This window comes from Pseudoliparis swirei, chromosome 11 (genome assembly GCF_029220125.1).
Source record: "Pseudoliparis swirei isolate HS2019 ecotype Mariana Trench chromosome 11, NWPU_hadal_v1, whole genome shotgun sequence".
NCBI classification, from domain to species: domain Eukaryota; kingdom Metazoa; phylum Chordata; class Actinopteri; order Perciformes; family Liparidae; genus Pseudoliparis; species Pseudoliparis swirei.
Genome location: NC_079398.1, coordinates 13,827,881 through 13,847,290, shown reverse-complemented (window position 1 = coordinate 13,847,290; position 19,410 = coordinate 13,827,881). Strand labels below are relative to the sequence as shown.

Sequence of the window (19,410 nt, the reverse complement as noted above, 5' to 3'; positions counted from 1 at the left end):
TGTGCCTCTAGTTTGTGCATCAGCTTTTATGAATTGGGAGGTGTGGTCAGGGTTAAGTGTGGTCAGGGGTGATGAAGCAACTTTGTAATCACGATGTCGGCCATGGTGCTTTAACTTTGAGGAGAGATTGTGAGTCCAACAGAGAGGGTTGTGACAGTTGACGCTTCCCTATAAACCCAAGAGATGCAACGGGTTCTTGTGTAAATCTGTTGTAAAAAGAGGAATTGTAAAAAAAAAGATAAATAGACGTCCTCAAACAAACGATGGGGACTCTAAAGGCCATACCTCATTCCATTTGTTTGGAAAGCTGAAAATTGTAGGTTGTTATGCGTAAACACAGCAATGGTGACATGAGTCAACTCCTTGGGACTGAACTGCACAGACAGCGCTCTGCCGGGTGGTCCTCCGTGTCCCACAGTTCTTGCCATTACTCGTGTCCCTCTGTGATGGAAATAATACGCGGAGCTGTTTCATTCAGCGCAGCCCCTCGGGCTATAAATGAATGAACCAGCCTCCTCTCCTCCCGAGAGAGATGCCTGATTATTGGCAACTGGAGCCAATACGGATGCACATATCTTAGTCATGCTTAAATGACTGTAATTTGCAGCAGAGCTTAGTGCAGGGAGAGGCCTGGTACTTTTCTCTGGAGAAGATGGATGCATGCCTTTTCTTGTTATTGGCTTTTCCCTAAAACTCACTCCTCCGTGTGAAGCAGTGTATAACAATCTCAGCCGGGCTACATTAAGATAACAAATGACTTAAAAAACAGCCACATAAAGTTTAGAGTACCGATCTTAAGCCTTTTTATATGGGGCTGCACACAGAATCAGATTTAACTCTCATACTAGCAGCATTGTTGAGTCTGGAATAACTATTGGATGGATTACCATTACATGTTGTGCCTAGAGGAAGAATCCTGATCTCTTCCTGTAGTGCCATCATCTGGTCAAAGACTGTTGTTTGTCAAATACTGGGTTTGATGACCAAATACCTGCAAAACTAAAGATATCCTCATCAGATTTTCGTGAATATTCTACCCGCATGGCAGCATTGTTATTGTGAATATGTTAACATTGTCAGTTCCCTTTTATTAGGTACACCGAGCTAAAACTAATGCAATCCAATCCAGGAGTCTTGCAATAAATCCTGCTGTCATTACATTTTTGTTGAAAACTATTTTGGAGTGTCAAGATTTGACAAGTATATAGACAATTTATGATCACTGTGGAGTATATAATGTTTTAAAAAAGTGCATTTTTCCTTAAAAACTTTCATCTAACTTCTCAATACAACTCCCTCTCTGCACTACACAGAGCTTTGATGGTGAGAAGCAGTTTGGAAAAGTCCCATTTGTAATCCTCCGAGAACTTGACAGGTTTCTGAGGTTTAGCTTCGTGTCTCGTCGGGGGCAGGAAAGAAATTGCTTGTGCTAAAAATCTGCCTGCAGTGTTTTTCATGCACGGCCGTGAAGCAACATAGCAACCAACAACTTTTGGTGAACTCTCGACAACAAATCATCCAGGGATTCATATTTCTTTCACTCTGACTCCACTCCCACCTTCCTTTTGTAGTCTTTGTGTGCTTATTGACAAGCTGCGAAGTGTCATCTTAAGAGCATGATTCCTACTTTTTTACCCTGTTATTTGAAGATAAGTATCTAATAAAGTAGACAGCTGGAAGACGTCCAGTTCTACTGATCCCCAGGAGCACGGCTGGGAAACCTGCCTCAGCGTAGAGTTCAGCAAGGTGAAGGGGTGGATACCAAAGAAACATAACAAGCGGCGCAAAACAGAAACTACACTGATGTATGAATGGACACTGTTAGGAACGCCTCGATGCACACCGGTAACTGTTGTTGTTGTTGTACAATTCTCTTCATTTAAATTGATGTTTTCCGCCATGAGGTGTTGTTTACAATCTCTTTCAAGAAAACATCTTTAACACCTTGATCTATAAGATAGTACACATAGACCGCCTGATTATTTTTCTATTGTATAGCTCTTCCCAGTGTGCTGCCTGTGTGCAAAATTGCAGGAGCCTTCCGGGTGTGGCTTAGTGAATTATGACTCCATGTTATGGAATGAAGGGAGCGGTGCCAGTGCTTTCTTTGCAGGAGTTCGGTTTAGAGACAGGAGGGGGTCTGTATGCTGAGCGTGGGGGGCGAACCGCCGTGCCCACGGAGACGCAGAAACACAGACGTGCATATATAAATATACATACACACACACACACACACACGTATACCAACTATGGTTGTTTAAAGAATACAACGCTGCAACTACGGACACTTGCTGTAATGTGCAGTATAGGTGGACGCATTGACTTTATAGCTGGATGCATTTACTTTACTGACGAGCATTTTACAAATCATACTCTGTGTTTCAGAAATATAAAAAACGTAAGAACCGCCTATCTTCAAGATGAAATTCATCTCGCTCAGAGTTGAAACCTGTTTGGCTAGGTGTCATCCATCATTGTCAACCTCGGTGCTTCTGCTTCAATGAAGCGCCGATATCCACGACAGTTACTTCATAAGATCATGTGAATAATGAGCTATGTTGAAATCAAGCCTGGAAGGCAGACAGTAATCAGATACAGTAATTGGTGTGAAAAACTGAATTTGAGTTCCTTAGTTAAACATTGTTTCTTGGCAGCAGCCAACTCGCAAATATAAAATATTGTGATTTTCTTGAACGGAGCAGCGCTGGTGATGTTCAGAACATTCCCTTCTTGCAAATGCACACAATGTCAAATTTCACTTTAATGGATTTCCGAAAGCATTGAAACCAGTAGAGGTCGTTTGGTTCACATCTCACCCCGAGTGCCAACGCATGTAATGTTTTGATGAACATGACAAAAATGGTGTTTTCTTTCTCCTCTTCTCTTCTTTCAGGGCGTAGCTCCACTGTGAGTTGGTATGTCAAACCGTGACTCCATGGGGTTCGGGGACCTGATTCCCCAGGACGTGGTTGATATTTTCGCCGAGGAGAAGCACGGCAAAAGGGGCCGGAAGCAGCGCAGTCGCTCCCTGGGCCGGGCGCTGGTCTGGCTGAAGGGCAAGAAGAGGAAGGATCTTGAATCTAAGGGGCTAGGCCTGGGTCTAGGTCCTGCCCTTGACTTATCTTTGGATGGGCACCCTGCTGGGCATCAGGGAGGACACAAGGGAGGACCGAAGTCAGGAAAACACACTCATTCACAAGGTAAGTCGTGGCAAGAGTCAAGAGGATGCTCAGTGACTATCCCCTTTAGTATCATAAGTATGTTTGAAATTGATTTTGGACAAAAATGTACGATTAAGGAAACCTTTTTCTTTCACACATGATGGATTATTATGCTGTGCCACTTCTCCAGAAAATGGCACTCCCCCCTCTAACATAGTTAAGACACTTTTATGAACTTAAACATCCAAACTGTTGGCTAAAAGAGCAGAGGAACTACTTGACACAGGAAACACCATAACAATCAGAATGAATGTATCTTCTAATTTCATTTATCACAAGTTTTGCTGAAAACTGAGAAATATTTATTTATTTTTTTATTTGTATTACTATTTATTATTATGTATTTATTATTATTTATTCAATTTTATTTTATGTTATTTATTCATTTTTTATTTTATTTTATTTATTAATTATTGTATTTATTTATACTATTATTTATGTATTATTATTTATTTTATTTTATAAGCTATGGATAACACTGATGGTGTCATTTCAACATGAAATGATGGAGTACGTTTAGTGAAATAACTTGTCATTAATGGGCTAAAACCCACCATTGTGGCCAGGTGATATATTGCCCCGTAACAAGGAGCTCTTCTAAAGACATTAAAATACATTTCTTCGAGCAGTTCTTCTAAACCGAGTAGGAGTAAGGACATTGCATATGCTGCTCCTTGGCTCCCAGGCATGTGTGTTTGTTCACTCGCGGGATGTTTGAACTAACTGACTTCCGACTGGCCTTCTGACCTGTTTTTGTTTGCCGTGAAAAGAAATCTCTGTCTGTCCTGTTCTGTGATAGCGTCGCTTAACTTACCTGGTCTTCAGGTTACCTGGAGGCCGAAGTGCCGCAATGTGGCTGCCATCACGTGGAAGTGAACGGCCTTTTTGCAGCCACACACGTACACAAACACCCACACAGTCAGCAACAAGTCACACACACATCGTGAACGAAACAAAATAGTTATTGTTCACACACTCCCATGGAAATTGCAGCAGCACACTTTTCTTGGAGCTGATGGGGATCTTGTCGTAGCTTGCATATGTGCACTATTATGTCAGCATGCAGAACTGAACCAGTTCGGTTTTCTTTACAGTTTTTTTTTACAGTAAGTGCTAACTTTAGTTTTACACCCTCATTAATCACACCCTGATGCTGTCATACCTGAAAAACACAAACGGCAACCAGCGAAACCTTTCTTCTACAGAGTCGGCTTATGCAAAAACTGGAAAGCGCACACAGTGTTTGTTTCGGGCTGTTTTACGTGTGTTTGTCTGCCAGTGCCTGTGCAGTCTGGCTCATCGCTTTAGAGACAGAGGTCTGTTTCTCTTGCTGCGTCTCCTCCGTGTACAAGGTCAGAGCTTGTAGTTCAGCTCGAAGCGTATATTCGTACTATTGTTATATTGAGAGATAACATATTTCTCCTCTGCCAAGGTCGACTTTGAGGCTACTTCCCACATCAGGGAATCCATACTCGGGAAGAAAATAGTAGATTTCAGGGATAATATAAAAAGAAGTTGGAGCCAACCTTTAAACAATGTTGTGACGGCAGCCACAATGACTATTCTTTAGGAACGTAAAAGGCCTTATACGGTTCACGAAATCTATCAGTCCAAAGAAAGTGTTGACTTTTAAATTTGATTTATGTTGCCATTTTTTAACATATGCTGCTATTGAACCCCTGATCAAGGTGTTGTGTGTGTGGCGTGCATATTGTTGGTGTCGGCCACAACCACAGCACACAAACGCCAGATGCTCCCTCTGATTAGACAACAAGCTCAGAAATTCCCGAAATGCAACCCGAGGAGGTTTATTGCAGGATCAGGACACGGAGCAATGTCACCCACTTGCCCAGAAAATGGAATACCTCCAGCTGAGCCTGTGGTGATGATGGTGATCTGTATTGATGCCAGAGGGGCCTCCTGCCCACTAAATGCCAGGTATGGCAGGCACAGTGCCAGCTAATTAAAAGCGAAGCCAGGACTGTTGCAGTGAGGGAGAAACGAGGGGTTCTGTTCTGTTTTTCTGACCCCTCCACTCCCGCTGGTCCTGCTCGCATCGAGACACTGGTACCATGGAGGACCACATGTATGTGTATGTATGAGGCTCGTATGATCTCCTTGGTGTCAAACCTCACTACTTTATTTGTGACTTCTAGATCGCCATAGACAGAAAGTGTAGAAAACAATGTTGACATTGTCTCTTTTTAAGCTAGTTTACAACTTACCAAATTTGCTTTTATAAAATGAAGATTCCAAGGGAAATATAATCTATATATATTCAACAAAGCAAATGGAAGAAGCAGTTCGCGAGGATCACCTGAGCCGTGAGGGCATTTTCATGTGCATTTTATACAACGTTCTGACCTTTTTACATTCCAACAAATCAGCAAATGTTTTATTTCACCCATCGATGTAAAGTTGCACGTTCTCTGGTCTTTCAAACAAGGTGTACTCAAATATTTTCTATCTCTCAAAATTTGAGGATAACCCAAACTCATGTTGAAGTTAATCTAAAATTGGCCTCAACACTTTCCTGCTTTACCTAAAGTAAATTTTGTTTTATTATTAAATTGTATGATTAAAAAAAAAAAAGCAAATTGTACTGGATCATGTTTTGGAGAACATGTTTTTGGGGAAGAGTTGACAACCTATTTGTCTGTTGCACCAAGTATCAAAAACTAGCATTGAATGTCCGGTCAGATTTATAATCTTGACCCAGATTATTTCATGAGATATTTTGCTGATTTTATGCTAATAGCTTGCGGACAAAGTAACCTTCTATGAAGACATTGTTTGCGTTTCAGTTTGGGATCTGCTTACCCTTTGCTCTTGTGGGAATGTTTTTTTGTCAACAAGGTCTCTGGAGTTTGACCAGACGGGGAACTGCACAGTCGCAGGTTTTGGACCGATAAACTCTGGCCGACTGAACGTCCAGTTTGTCTTCTCGGATTACCTGAACGATGTTTCATCCTGAGCCAAAAGGCAGAGATTATCTGTTGTCACATGATAATTCACTTCCATTTCCCTTAATTCCGTACACTCTTAACGCCCGTCATTGCGTTCTTGTCAGACTGATTTATGTCCCCGCCGTGCTGTCGGTTTACTTTATCTTGTCTAAAACTATACGGCTCTTATGCAACGCTTGTTGCTCCCATCCTGTCTTGACCCCATCGTGGGTTTAAAGATCGACGGCCTTGGTTTTGATAAATGGAAACAAGGTTACGGGCTGACGGATTAGGTCATACAGTCCTAACAAGGTACACTCAGGAGGTCACCTGTTGGCTCGCAAACACTCCCTCAGAGATTCCTCACATTCCTGAGCTTTATAAAGATATTTCTTTGAGGGGCTGACATAGGGAGCCCTTTGTGTGTGTTTGGCATACATGCAAGGTGACAGATCATATGAGCCATTTAGTTTGTCTTTTGTGGAAGATTTTGTTATCGATGATATTGCTGTTAACATGGTAGGTCTAACTTTAACATTGTTTCCAATACTGTAGTTTTGTGTGTTCTTATTACCTTCGCATTGAAAATGCGGAAGGTTATGTTTTGATCGCCGTGTATTTATTTGTATGCGTGTTATTCGCATAACAAAAAAAGTTTTAAACCGAATCGCATGAAATTTGGTGGGATGATTGGTTATTATCCGGGGACCATTTGATTAGATTTTGGGATCGATCGGGTCAAAGGTCAATGTAAAGGTCATGAAAAGGTCAAAATCTTCTTTTTACCATAGTGCGTTCAATTTGTATCCAATTGGCATGCAACTAATGCCAAAATGTTCATAATGCAATGCCCAATCTTGTGATATGTGAAGGTATGCGCTCTACCGAGTGCCCGTTCTAGTTGTAGTTGTGTTGTGATGACACAATCACCGGGGCAGGAGAGCAGGTTTTGGAAAGTCGTCGGCCAGCCCGTCATGCAGGTGTTCTCTAATAGACATTATTCAGCCTTTATGGGAAAATGTAATGTGGTACGTTAGGGGTACTTTTGGACACTTTGTATAAAAATATCTCACAATCACGCCAACACAAGCACACACTCAGGTGTTATGTGAGCATTAAGCCAGTGCTGACGTTGTGGGAATATCTGTAGACAAGGATTTGACTACCTGTTTAGTAAACAGCTGCACAAAATCTTGTTTATATTCAAAGGGTTTTATAAGATAGATAGATATATACTTTATTAATCCCCAAGGGGAAATTTGTCGTCACAGTAGCAGCACCAATAAACTAAACACACAACAATAAAAAATAAGCATTTTACTAGGATTTATTTTCCATAAGGGAAGAGTCACCACGCCTGACACGCAGAGGAGATCATATTTAAGTCACTCGAGTGGCAAGAGAAGTTTACTCAGGGCCAGTTTGCCCGCTGGTCCCAACTGAATGATGCTCTCCCGTTTCACTTCATCACTTCATTCCATTCTTTGCAGTCCTTTAATGTTTGGTGTCAGTGTTTCCAAACTCAGACTGAGTAGGACAGCCAAACGGCAACAGTTATTATTTTTGAAATCATACATTGTTTCATTGACAAAGATGTGCAGATACGTTACTGTGGCCTTGCACAAACTGCACATGCTATTGTCCCCAAAGGAAAATGTTTGCCAGCACACTTTAGCTTGGAAAACATTTGGAGTCACCAGTCATGACTTTTGGAGTGAAATTACTGTTTTTAATCAATGGGGTTTATTGTAAAGGTTAGAAGATAACTTTATTGGTTTTACCGCACTAGTTTAGTCTCTATCTATCTCTCTATCTATGTATCGGTCTATATGGGATAAATGCTAATGTTAGCATAACAATGTTAACACACTAAGGTTTAGCAGGTAATGTTTAACATGTTCATCTATCCTCATAGTTTTTGATTCATTTAGCCAAGTAGCTTTAAAGACGGCTGATGGGAATCTCAACAGTTTAGCAGGGATTTAGTAAATGTGTCACATTTTGACCTGCTGGTGGCGCTAGAGGAAAAGTCGGGGGATAATGTAAGTCATTAGGAATCATTTAAAGTTAGTGGCTATTCTTCCAATTGTAGTTTATAATATTCTGATAGTCTAGAGACCAAAGTTGTGAGCCAAGAACTGACTAAAATGTTTGTTTCTCATGTTATACTCTGAAGAAGCGAGTAACAGATTATTTTTCTTCAATAGTGATTCAACAGACACCTCACGAACACATTAAGAGTTAAAGTATGTGTGTCTGTACTGACTCTCAGACTGAGGATCTGTTTTATTAAGAGCAGGACTCTGTGAAAATGCTTTGCATACATTGAACAGGCACTAGCAGGCCTGGATATCTTACATTCTCCTGCAGCTTTTCAATGGGATTTGATCATCTGTTTATCAAGAGAGAGCTCATCACTATGAAGAGCCTTGCCCTTGAGAACCGTAACGTGTCAGATGAACTCTGTTGGGAGGTTCAGGATGTAAACTGATGAAAGGACATTGACTGCCACGCAAAACTGGCCACATGCAAAATAATTGCGTGCACCTTGAGTCTGTTTCCGGAGGTATCCGATACGCTCAGGTTTGCCGGCATCCAGATTGTGTTGTCAGTGAGCAAAGTAGAGTTTAACCCTCCGTGCCAGATCATACAGGTGTATCGGTTACCTGGACTGTCATCCTTCCTTCCTTTCAGCTTCGATGTCTATATTTAATTCATTGAAAAGCAAGACCGTGAACATAGTCAATGGAGCACTCCAGCTCGGACCGGGATGTGTCCAGTGTATCGAAACGATAGATACTTGCTTTCAGGGGAACAGTGATCCTCGGGCCTTTTCCCACTGTCATCGCCAGGCCTTCAGTTCGGTTGGTGCTGATTAGAGAGGCTTAAGCACCTGGCAGACTTCACCCTCAGAGCCGGAGAGAATATTCTCTCTGCCTGGCGGTCCAAAACAAGAGACAAGAGGGGCAAGTTGAGGCAGGGAAGTCAGGTGTGTGTGTGTGTGGTATATGCATCGCTTTGATTCCCACGAAGCGGTTATCGGAAGAGTCACGTCACACCACTGGTATTTTGTCTGTGTGGTGCTCTATTTAAAGCAGAGGTCTCAAACTGTTGCTTTTTAAAGTACATTTAACTATTAACAGTCTGAAGCCAAGTCGCCCAGCTTTCAAGCAACCAGTTCTCCATTTCCTTCGTAATTAAAATACCTGTGCTTTAGTATCCGTCAGGTGGAACCGTAGCCTCTGAAGACAGTGAGGTCACATTTTTGCAACCTGGAAGGCGTTTTACATTCCATACTTGTGTGTGTGTGTGCGCGCATTTTTTTATGATAGGACTATTCTCCAACAAAGACATTTTTAGTTGACTGTCTGACTTTTTGTCCACTAATTGTTCGTTAATTTAATTGACAGATCTGTACAACTGAATTTCTCCAAAGTAGTAGTGGGTTTACCAGAGATGTGTTCATAAATTTCTTGGAATTAAGTCATTCAGCATGAAAACAGCATGAAAGATTGACTGAATTACTAAAGAAATCTTCGTCAACTAAAACAAAAATGACAGAAAAGTGAATAGTTTACTGAAAAAATTCAGATGAAAAAAACATTCAAACCTTTAGGGACTTGGTCTTGGTCAAATCAAACTGCTGTTGGTCAGAGACGGACTGTTTATGTTGCAAAGTTTAAATAATACATGCAAAATATTTTTTAATGCTTTGGGTTGGATGCCTTCCTAGAAAATGAAAGGAAATTGCCCAAAGAATCCCATAAATATCTGATACCTCCCGAGTAATTTCTTGGCCTTTCTTTCTTAACGTATATTGATTCACAGATTAGTGCCCCTAATCCTAAAGGAGTAGTCACAGCTAAAATACAGAGTAATGCCATGATTGATATTATAAACACTCTTGACTAACATCTGTGTCACTTGTTGTAGTTTGTTTACAGTAGTTGATGATGCAACATATCCCATAAACTCTTCTGTCTGTTTTCTGCCAGATAATCCACATTTTACTAAAACAAACATGCCAACAGATGTTTGCTCATTTAAAAATGTTCCACTATAAATCCGTGTTACTCGCATGTCATTATAAATCCCCTTTGAGGCTGAATTATTTAATTTTTTTCACACATTGTTTTTCCTCACTAGAGAAGTCTGGAACATGAATGAACCGGTATCGCATCCATTAGATTTAGTCTGTTTATCCAAATCTGAGATGTAAACATCAGTTTTGAGTTCACACATAATCACACGCAGCCCGTTTATACTGTTTGCTTCAGTGACAGATGGCGACTTTAATATGTCAGTGATTATTTTGGACACTATTCCAATGTGTTCACAGAAACGGTCACAATATGAGCACCTCATTAGCATGCAGCCGTGCCTCACCCATCACTACACGCCTCTCAAGTGTTGCATCATGGCAACCAGATACGCTTTGTGCCAGACTACCGTACAGATGCCAACTTCCTGTTTACATCTACACTTAAGCAGTGGATTCTGTTCAAATGGCGATTCTTTTTTTCTCTCTCTCTCTACTTGTTGCTATGTACTAGTAACACATGCGATTCATTTCTTTGTAAACTGCTTTTGTCTTGAGTCACTTGTGGGATCACAACCATGGGAATGATTTCCATTTATTCAGATGGCACACATTCCAGGTCATGTCTGCTCGGCACACCAGGAAGTGAACAACCCCTTAGCAGATAAGTTTGAGGTCTCCTAAATAGGAAACAAACAAAAATTTGACTCAAATAAAAAGAGTAACTTACTCAAGATCATAACATTAATCTGTTGATAGCAGCTCTTGATTGAGTAATGTAATATAGTCTGTCCTCTGTATTCTCGCTGCAAGGTATCACATGTAATGTAATGCTGCTGTGAACAATAGGGAACCTTTTCCACATGTGTGACCATGTGCTGCGAGGTGCAGGCCTCTTTTAAAACATGTTTTAGAAATACATTCTTTTAATTCCCTTACTCCCCCTTGTGGCAAAACAATAAAGTTATATTCTCACAAAAGTCTCAAGAAGTAAATACATTTGCTGTGTTTCCCGAGTTTTACAGTGAAAATAGTGACTCGGATAAAGTAATGGTGTTATTTATTAACGGTGCTAAAGCTGCGGCTTAAGTGAGAGGGAGTCACCCGTGACGCTCTCGTACCTCAAATCCCTGACAGGAGCTTTCTCTTCCTTTCAATGTTTACATGTGTGATCTCAGTTTGATCTGCGCCCCGACTGGCCAATCCAGGGCGAGCGTGCCTGCAGATGGGGAGCAACAGTGGGATGCTGGGTATCTTGTTGAGCAGCGAGTGGGCGAGACACAGTAGTGAGGGATGGCAGGAATCAGGCTGCTGAGGATTAGTGTTTGAGCTCTGGTTGTCTATTGGCTGCAGAGACGTTCAACGCTCCGCTTGGACCTGAAATGGCAACAACAACTTCATCAAAAACAAGCAGGACTGTCATCCTGCCGTGATCTTTCCAGGATGTTTTTTGAGCTCACTGACTGCACATTTCAATCTACTTCTTGCTCCTCTTTCTTTAACCCAATTTGGGCTTACTTTTTGTATACTTTTGGATTACTGTAAGAGACACCATGGTTGTGCTTCTGACTAAGAACTCCAGTACTAATTTCTACTGCTTTCCCACTTTCTTCAACAGGAAAGGTGAGTGAAAGCAGCACAGTTGTTTAAAATTACAAGACAACAGACATGATTGGATTATGACTCGAACCAATTGCTCTTGCCCTAATTATTCAAATTGCTATTTAAGTGTGAGCAGGTCAGCCTGAATCAGCTGGCACGCCTAGGACACGCAGTAACGTATTTAAAGTATGGACACTACTGTTGCTGTGGACCATAACACCTGGTCAGCTTGTCATGCTTACTCACCTGCTATGTCATATGCTGTGATTTCATCTCATTTTAGCAACTAATGCAAGCTCTAAAATGAGGTTTTATAATGTTGCACATGTATTGAGCATTTCTTATTTGGAGCACCACTAATGCTGTTACAAAAGAGTCGGTGCGAAACATCAGTAGTGATTGGTGAGCACATGGCTAATTCCAGCATGGTTTTACAGCGACTGCACAGAGGACAGTCGGTGGCTAAATGTGGAGCAGCTGTTACATAAAAGTGACTAAGCATGTTGTTGATCCCAGACTCTGTCCTAGAGTTGTGAATTGAAGATGCTTCAAGTTCAATCGCATGCCAGTTGGTCAGCAAATGTGAACCTAGTGCAACATTATTCTTAGTACATTATTTAATTTTTATGTTCAGTCTTTTATTATACTTTCTAATTAAAGCAACAACATTGATACCGGTAATTCAACTTGAAAATGTGTGTCAGAAAGTCATTAGAAGAGTTTATTTGAGTGCAATATCATTTTGGATGGCACCTGGTTCATTACATGGTATTTCAGGCGTTTCATGATTTCTATTAAAAGACTGAACTGATGTATTTTGGATGTGACAGCAATTTAACGAGTGTCCTCACGGACGATTCCACTCGCAAGAAGAAAATGCATAATGCTGAGTTTATATCTGAAGGTTGTTTTGTGATGTGTTAATCCCTTTTTTTAAAGTTAGTCAGCTTGGAGTGTAATCCTGCATAAGGCACTGGTTCAGACGTTTTAATTCACACACTCAAACATATTTACTATACTTGTGCTTAAATATCAATAATATGTATGTCAGTTAAACATGGCATACATCTGAATGCTCTCATCCTCTCATTGTGGCCCCCTCATCTATTGTTACAGTAACACAGAGCTTGAGTTGATCCAGACTTCTCCCCTCTCTTTACTTCAAGCTGTCCCAAAGCGAGATGACGATGACAAGACCCCGGCACCCCCGCTGTTCCAGGAGAACGTGTTCATTGAGGGCAGCAGGACCAAGGATCTGGAGAACCTTCACTCTGAGGCCAAGGAGGGATTGAAAATGATGCAGCAGGAAGGTACGAAGCCCTCTAGTGATGCAGTCAGACAACGGTCTGCATATTGTGTGTGTGTAACAGATATAAACACGGCTCAGAATTTTAAACTATTTGTTGAATATTACTCTCATTACAGAAACCAACAATGAAATGGAGTTCCAGGACAATATAAGCACAATTGTAAGTGACACAATTGCAGTTTCTTCTTGCACAGTTCTTGTACGCGTGTTTTTGTTTTTAATTAAAAGATTTCTCCTCTCATGCCAGTCGACAACAACGGTCCACACAGACGGGGAAGGTGGAGGGTTTATGTCGGACAGCACCCTTGCTGACACGTCTTCTGTTCGCTCTGTACAATCATCTGTGTCCAAAAGATCTTCTCGCTCCGGACTCACCAGACAAGGTAACCACAAGCCACAAATATCATTTACTGTACATCTTGGTCATTATGCAACTTATGGTGATGCACGCACATAATGTAATGGGTGAGATGTATGGATTCTATTCACTTTTAAATTAAAGGATCAATGGATTGTGTTTTTCTCTCGTGTCTGTCTAGAATCAACATTCAGACCCTTGAACTCTGACAAAAAGACCAAGACAAAGAGAAAACACAGGAAGACTGTTGGGGGAATCCCACAGCATGTAAAGAGAGAGCTGGGTAAGCTGCTCATTTTAAACACGTTACTTACAAAAGACATCTGTCTCTGAACTACTTTTGAAATTGTATGAGCAACAACAAATGGCATAGTATATAATATGGTTATGTCACTGTCTCCTATATAGATGATTTATTTGCATGTCTACCTTCTTTCAGGCCTCGACAGAGTTGGTTGGTCTCTGACTCAGAGGTTGGATCAGGAGCAATGCTATAATGGTGAAACTGACGAAAGCTCAACCACTGATGGGCCACAGCAAAGGGGGGCCAGTACCAGCCTCACCAAAGACCAGCTCAAGCAGCTTGGTGGCCATGCTGGTCATGGGGATGACCAGGCCCTGCTGCACCGCCGCTTGTCAGGCGGGCTGAGTCCTCTGACCCTGGCCGTTCCTTGGATGACCACTGCCAACAGCCTCCAGACGGAGCCGCCTAACCCCGTCATATCTATGTCACCCCAGGCCGCCTACCTGTCCAAAATCATTCCCAACGCTGTGTTGCCACCCTCCATCGAGGTGGTGGAAATAAGCCGTGGCCGGAGTCGCAACAGCGTCCGCACCCTCAGCAAGAGCAGCTTGATGCTGTCCAGCCCCTCCCCCTCCCCCTCCCGTGCTTCCTCTAGAGCCTCTTCCTCCACCATCACCTCCGCCTCCCGCTACAACCCTCTCAACGTGTCTGACAGTTCCTGTTGGAGCAACTCCGAGTCCTCAGATACCTTGGTGTCTGACTCCTCCACCATCTCCAGGAGCAGCACCCCGAGACAGAGGTCACAGAACGAACATGCCTCTGCGAAAGAGGAAACAAACAGTGTTCACTCCTCTATCAGCAAAGTACCAAAATGCACATCCAATGGCAAGCCCATTATTAAGGGGGAGGGGGTTAAAGAAGAGGCGCCGCTTGGTCGTTGCCTCTCTGTCATGAAACCCAAGAGGGCTCCTCCTCCTCCGAGCCGCTCCTATTCCCTTCACAATAAGATGAAGCGACGGTCACGTGACCTGGCAGATTTACGGGTCAAAGCAATAGAATCAGCCTCTGGCGACGAAAACGAATCGGGATATTCTCCCGTGCCCTCCAGCACCGTAGACAGCCCTGGATACAACGCTGACACCAGCTCTCTGGACGACTCTACAGCTTCCGTATCGTTCAGTCCCATCAGATCCCTGGTCGCGGCCCAGAAGGCAGAGAGAGCCGTTTCCAAAGATGCTTCACAAGAGAAGCAGAAGCCACTTCACGAGAATAAGGTCCGAATAATATCCCCGTCCAGCGGCTACTCCAGCCAAGATGGCGCATCATCACAGGTTACGAAACAGCCCCACAAGAGGGGCATCTTAGCCAAGCTTCAACGGTTTTTCCCAGGCTCCAGTCCTGCTGCTTCAACTGCATCCCTTCTCAAACCCGACACCTCAGTCGACATGGTCAACACGAGTCCTTCTGTAAGGGCCTTGAGGGAACTCTTCAACATCCCTCCACCGCCTAAAGTCCGTGCACCTCCCCCCCCTCCTCCAGAGGTCTGGGCCCACAGCAAGCGCTCCTTTGAGCTGCTGCTGGGACCTCCGGCACCTGATAACCTTTATGCTATCATAAAGAAGAATCCAAAGGACAGGAGACAACAGAGGCCGTCTCCGTCTGCATCTACAGACGGCTCTGTGAAGAGCTTAGTGATGGAAAGACAGCACAAGAATCCAGCTGCGACAGTGGAATCGGTTAATAGATCCTCAAATGTGCTCGAGACAAGGAAAGGTCAAGAAAGTGGGATTGTGAGTGCTGAGATTCACAAAGAGAACCGATTGGCTGAGCAGAACGTCGATTTGAAAGGAAACAGTAAAGTGAAAGAAAACGTTGGGAGAGCAAGTGACATAATATCTGGGATGTTGGTGAGGGCCGTCGAGAAACGAGAAGGAAGGCTGGAAGCAGTGAGAGAAGAAGAAGAAGTCAAGAAGACGTCCACGCAAACATCAGATACGTTAGCCGCCATTTCATTAGCGCGCATCCTCCCGCCTCCCGCGTCTCCTCTGGTGCACCATCCTCCCCAACAGACCACGGTTGCGATGTCCCCCGAGTCGTCCTGGCCCCCACCACCTCCACCACTGGCGGGCCTCAGTGGGCCGGATGCGGTTGATTTCCCTCTTCCACCTCCCCCGATGTTCGGCGAGGTGGCGTTCGTCGTCCCCGTCCAGGTGCCACACAAGAGGTCCGTTCCTGATCGTGACTCCTCTTCCACAACTACGCCCGTTGTCACGGTGGTAATAACTGCGACTGAACCACAGAAGCCCGGTCCATCCCTGAGTATCCCACCTCCCCCACCATATATGGCTCCCCCCCCACCAGTGAATGCAGTCTCACCTCCACCACCTGAAGAGGCGGCGGCGGCGACTCCTCCACCACCGAAAAAAGAGACTCCTCCTCCACCACCTAAAGAGGTTTCTCCTCCACCACCACCCAAAGAGGCATCTTCTCCTCCAGCACCTAAAATTGTGCCTCCTCCTCCAGCACCTAAAGCGGTTTCTCCACCTCCTCCACCTAAACTGGTATCTCCTCCTCCAGCACCTAAAATGGCATCTCCTCCACAACCTAAAGAGGTGTCTCCACCTCCACTACCTAAAGAGGTTTCTCCACCTCCACTACCTAAAGAGGTTTCTCCACCTCCACTACCTAAAGAGGTTTCTCCACCTCCACTACCTAAAGAAGTGTCTCCACCTCCACTACCTAAAGAGGTTTCTCCACCTCCACTACCTAAAGAGGTTTCTCCTCCACCATCTAAAGAGGTGTCTCCCGTGAGGCTCAACGAGTCCTCTCCTCCACATGTTAAAGATGTGTCCATTGCGGTGTTATCTCCGTCACCAGTTGTGGAGATCTCTCCTCCGCTGGTTATCAAGGTTTCCCCTCAGCCTCCTCCAGAGGGCTCCACCCGGTCCACTGAAGAGGTTTCTTTTAAGTCGACTCAAGAGGATGCCTGTGAATCCTCTGAAAGGGTTAGCAAGCTTACTCCACCACAAAGTATTCCACCTCCACCACCCAAGTCAGAGCAGGACATGGATCTTCCACGAGAGAGCATCCCATTCCAATCTGAAACCAGCCCAGTTCCATCTGACATTATTCTCACTCCGCCTCAGAGTATCCCCCCTGAGCCTCTCGTACAGCTTCTCCTCCAACCTCAGGTGGCAGCCCAGAACGCAGATGGTGCAGCCACCCACGAGACCCCACCTTCGCCACCACCCAAAGACTCTATCCCACCAGCTCTTGAAAAATCTCCCGGTCTCGAAATGGCTGAAGCACCTGCTCCTCCACCTGTAAACATCCCGTTACCTGTGCAGGATCTTGCCAGCATTAAGCACCCGTCTAGTCCCACAAGCACCGAAAACCAAGTCCCAGAACTGATGTCTGACCCCGTTGTAGAGGAGGAACCCACTCCTATTTTAACCCCTCCACCCAATAGCAGCCCTGAGACTCCTGAAGCTCAGAAGCAACCAGAGGTGGAGGTCACGATGAGGAAGCAGCAACCTGGCAATCCGGTCACAACCTCCTCTGCCAGCGGTGATGCTCCTCAGAAGCCCATCAGGAAGTCTCTGATCATCATCTCACCCGCACCGCCACCACCTGCCGTTGTCGCTGCACAACCAGCTCTGCCAAAGTCCGTTTCGGTTCCACCTGTATCTTCATCTACAGTCGTCGCGCCTACGAAAAAGTCTCCTCCCGCCACGACGGCCTCCCCTTCCATGAACCTGCAGGAGGCCATCCGTCTGAGGACTGCAGCCAGATCACAAGCCGGCCCCCACTCTCGCCTGAGCTTGAACTCTCCAAACTCACCAGTCGACATCCGCAAGTCTCCCTCCAGCATGGCAAGCTTTATCTTCTCCAAGAGCAACAAGAAGGTGGTGATTGAGACCAGGCCAGCACTGGAAACCATGGCGACCGGAGATACACATCTTGAGGTTTCCTCTGTAACAAAGGGAGTCAAGGTGCCACCACCTGTTGCAAAGAAACCTAAAACTAAGAGTAAAGCGATTGAAACCGGTGAAGGGACGGAGCAAACTGCAGGACAGGAAGCGCTGCAAGAGAGTATCATGGGTAAGAGAGATTATTCCTATAAATACAACACATCAATGTTAGACTGGAAATGATGAACAAGACTAACGGGTCAATACAACCACGCTCGTGGCGCTGTGAGGCACAGACGTCCTTTGAGCTACAGACTCGCGTCGGCACGCTAAAACGCTCAAAAGGAAAGTGCAGCAGGCTGGAATTTAGGTGGTCATAACATTTCAGCCAGAATTGTGAGCACCCAAGTCAGAAAAACCGTAAACTTTCAGCTCTCAAATTATAATTCCAAGTCCGATCCAAACCTAAATATTACATTAATACTAATAAAACAAATTCAGGTAATTTAGAAGCAGTTTTTTAAAAATCTGGATTCGCAGATCAACAAAACGTAAGACCGTAAAAGTAGCTTGATTTGGCTATTTTAGGTGTGAGTAGTGTTAACAAACGTGGAATAATGTAGGATCACTGCTATATGTTCTTGTTCTTTCCATTTTCTCGACATTGTCTGAATGGAGCTTCAACAGGTTTAGTGTTCACCTCTTTAGTTTAGCTTGTTAGCATGCTCACCAGCTTGATGTATATTTCAGTGAGGACCAACCCACATACACTGCCCTCCCCAGAGCCACCGGGGAGGGCAGTGTATGTACATTACAATTTCAAGATGAACTCTTCTGGACTTCATTAAACTAACCGCCTTAATCCTCCAATCTCAGATGCTGCAGAGAAAAGAAATGGGACAGCAGGTACTGTTGGAGGAACGCCATCGACATGATGCTGAAGACTGAAGGACACCCGGGGAAGGACTTACCAACAACACTGAAATTGCTGCAAGTTGGCGATTGTGAGACAAAAAAACTGGATGAGGATAGATGAGATGCTTATTTTTAAAGATTGCATTTTGAAAATCCTTTGACTTTAATGGTGTGGGTCTTAATTTTCTCAAATATTCATTTTACGAAGAGTGAATACAGCATATTTTCTGTTGCCAGAGGGTCCTCTGAGCATTTGCATTGAAAGAGAAGGGAATCCATCGCCCTCTAGTGTCAGATACTGGCTGTACCACTTATGTCCTGCTGAATCAGATATTTAGTCAGTACTTGTAACAATGGGACTTTTGGGCGTTCGTCTGTAAATATGGCACGATTTTGTACATGTAACATATCCAGGAATGTTGAATCTGTGCTAAAGTGTACTGTATTTTCTCCCATAAGAGTTTCCACGCCAATTATATTTGTTCAAAAATATTAATTATCTTAAGTTATTTTTCCTGTTCAGAGGGTCTCTACGCACAATGTCTTCTTTGCAATGTTGTTACACCCCAAGATCATTTAAATCAAGTTGTCCGGCTCTAAATCTTTTCCACATGTATGTTCATGAAACTCATAATCTTTGATGATTAAGCTCTGTGCGTGATCATTAATGTCAAACGATGAGCAGACTTGTGACGCAATACAAGTCGTTATTATTTAGCTGCTTTTAGTTAAGGCATGGCCTTTCCACAGTTATTGCTCAAACAGTGGGATATGTGTAAAACTATAATATATAGTTCAAACTGGTTTCAGACACTGTAATGTAATACATCATTTATAATGGAAAGAATAAAGATTTATGGACAGAT

At 43.7% G+C, this 19,410-nt stretch overlaps 1 protein-coding gene across 1 annotated transcript in view; it reads left to right on the top strand.

Annotated features, from left to right (window-relative positions):
* si:dkey-157l19.2 (uncharacterized protein KIAA1522) overlaps positions 1 to 19,410 on the top strand; it is a 24,687-nt gene extending 5,277 nt beyond the window's left edge. The window contains exons 2-8 of the mRNA XM_056425584.1: positions 2,894 to 3,200; positions 12,974 to 13,117; positions 13,233 to 13,276; positions 13,364 to 13,499; positions 13,656 to 13,757; positions 13,914 to 17,819; positions 18,506 to 19,410. Coding sequence (XP_056281559.1) covers positions 2,918 to 3,200; positions 12,974 to 13,117; positions 13,233 to 13,276; positions 13,364 to 13,499; positions 13,656 to 13,757; positions 13,914 to 17,819; positions 18,506 to 18,564 — 4,674 coding nt within the window. The 5' untranslated portion in view covers positions 2,894 to 2,917 and the 3' untranslated portion in view covers positions 18,565 to 19,410. The remainder of the gene's footprint in view (positions 1 to 2,893; positions 3,201 to 12,973; positions 13,118 to 13,232; positions 13,277 to 13,363; positions 13,500 to 13,655; positions 13,758 to 13,913; positions 17,820 to 18,505) is intronic.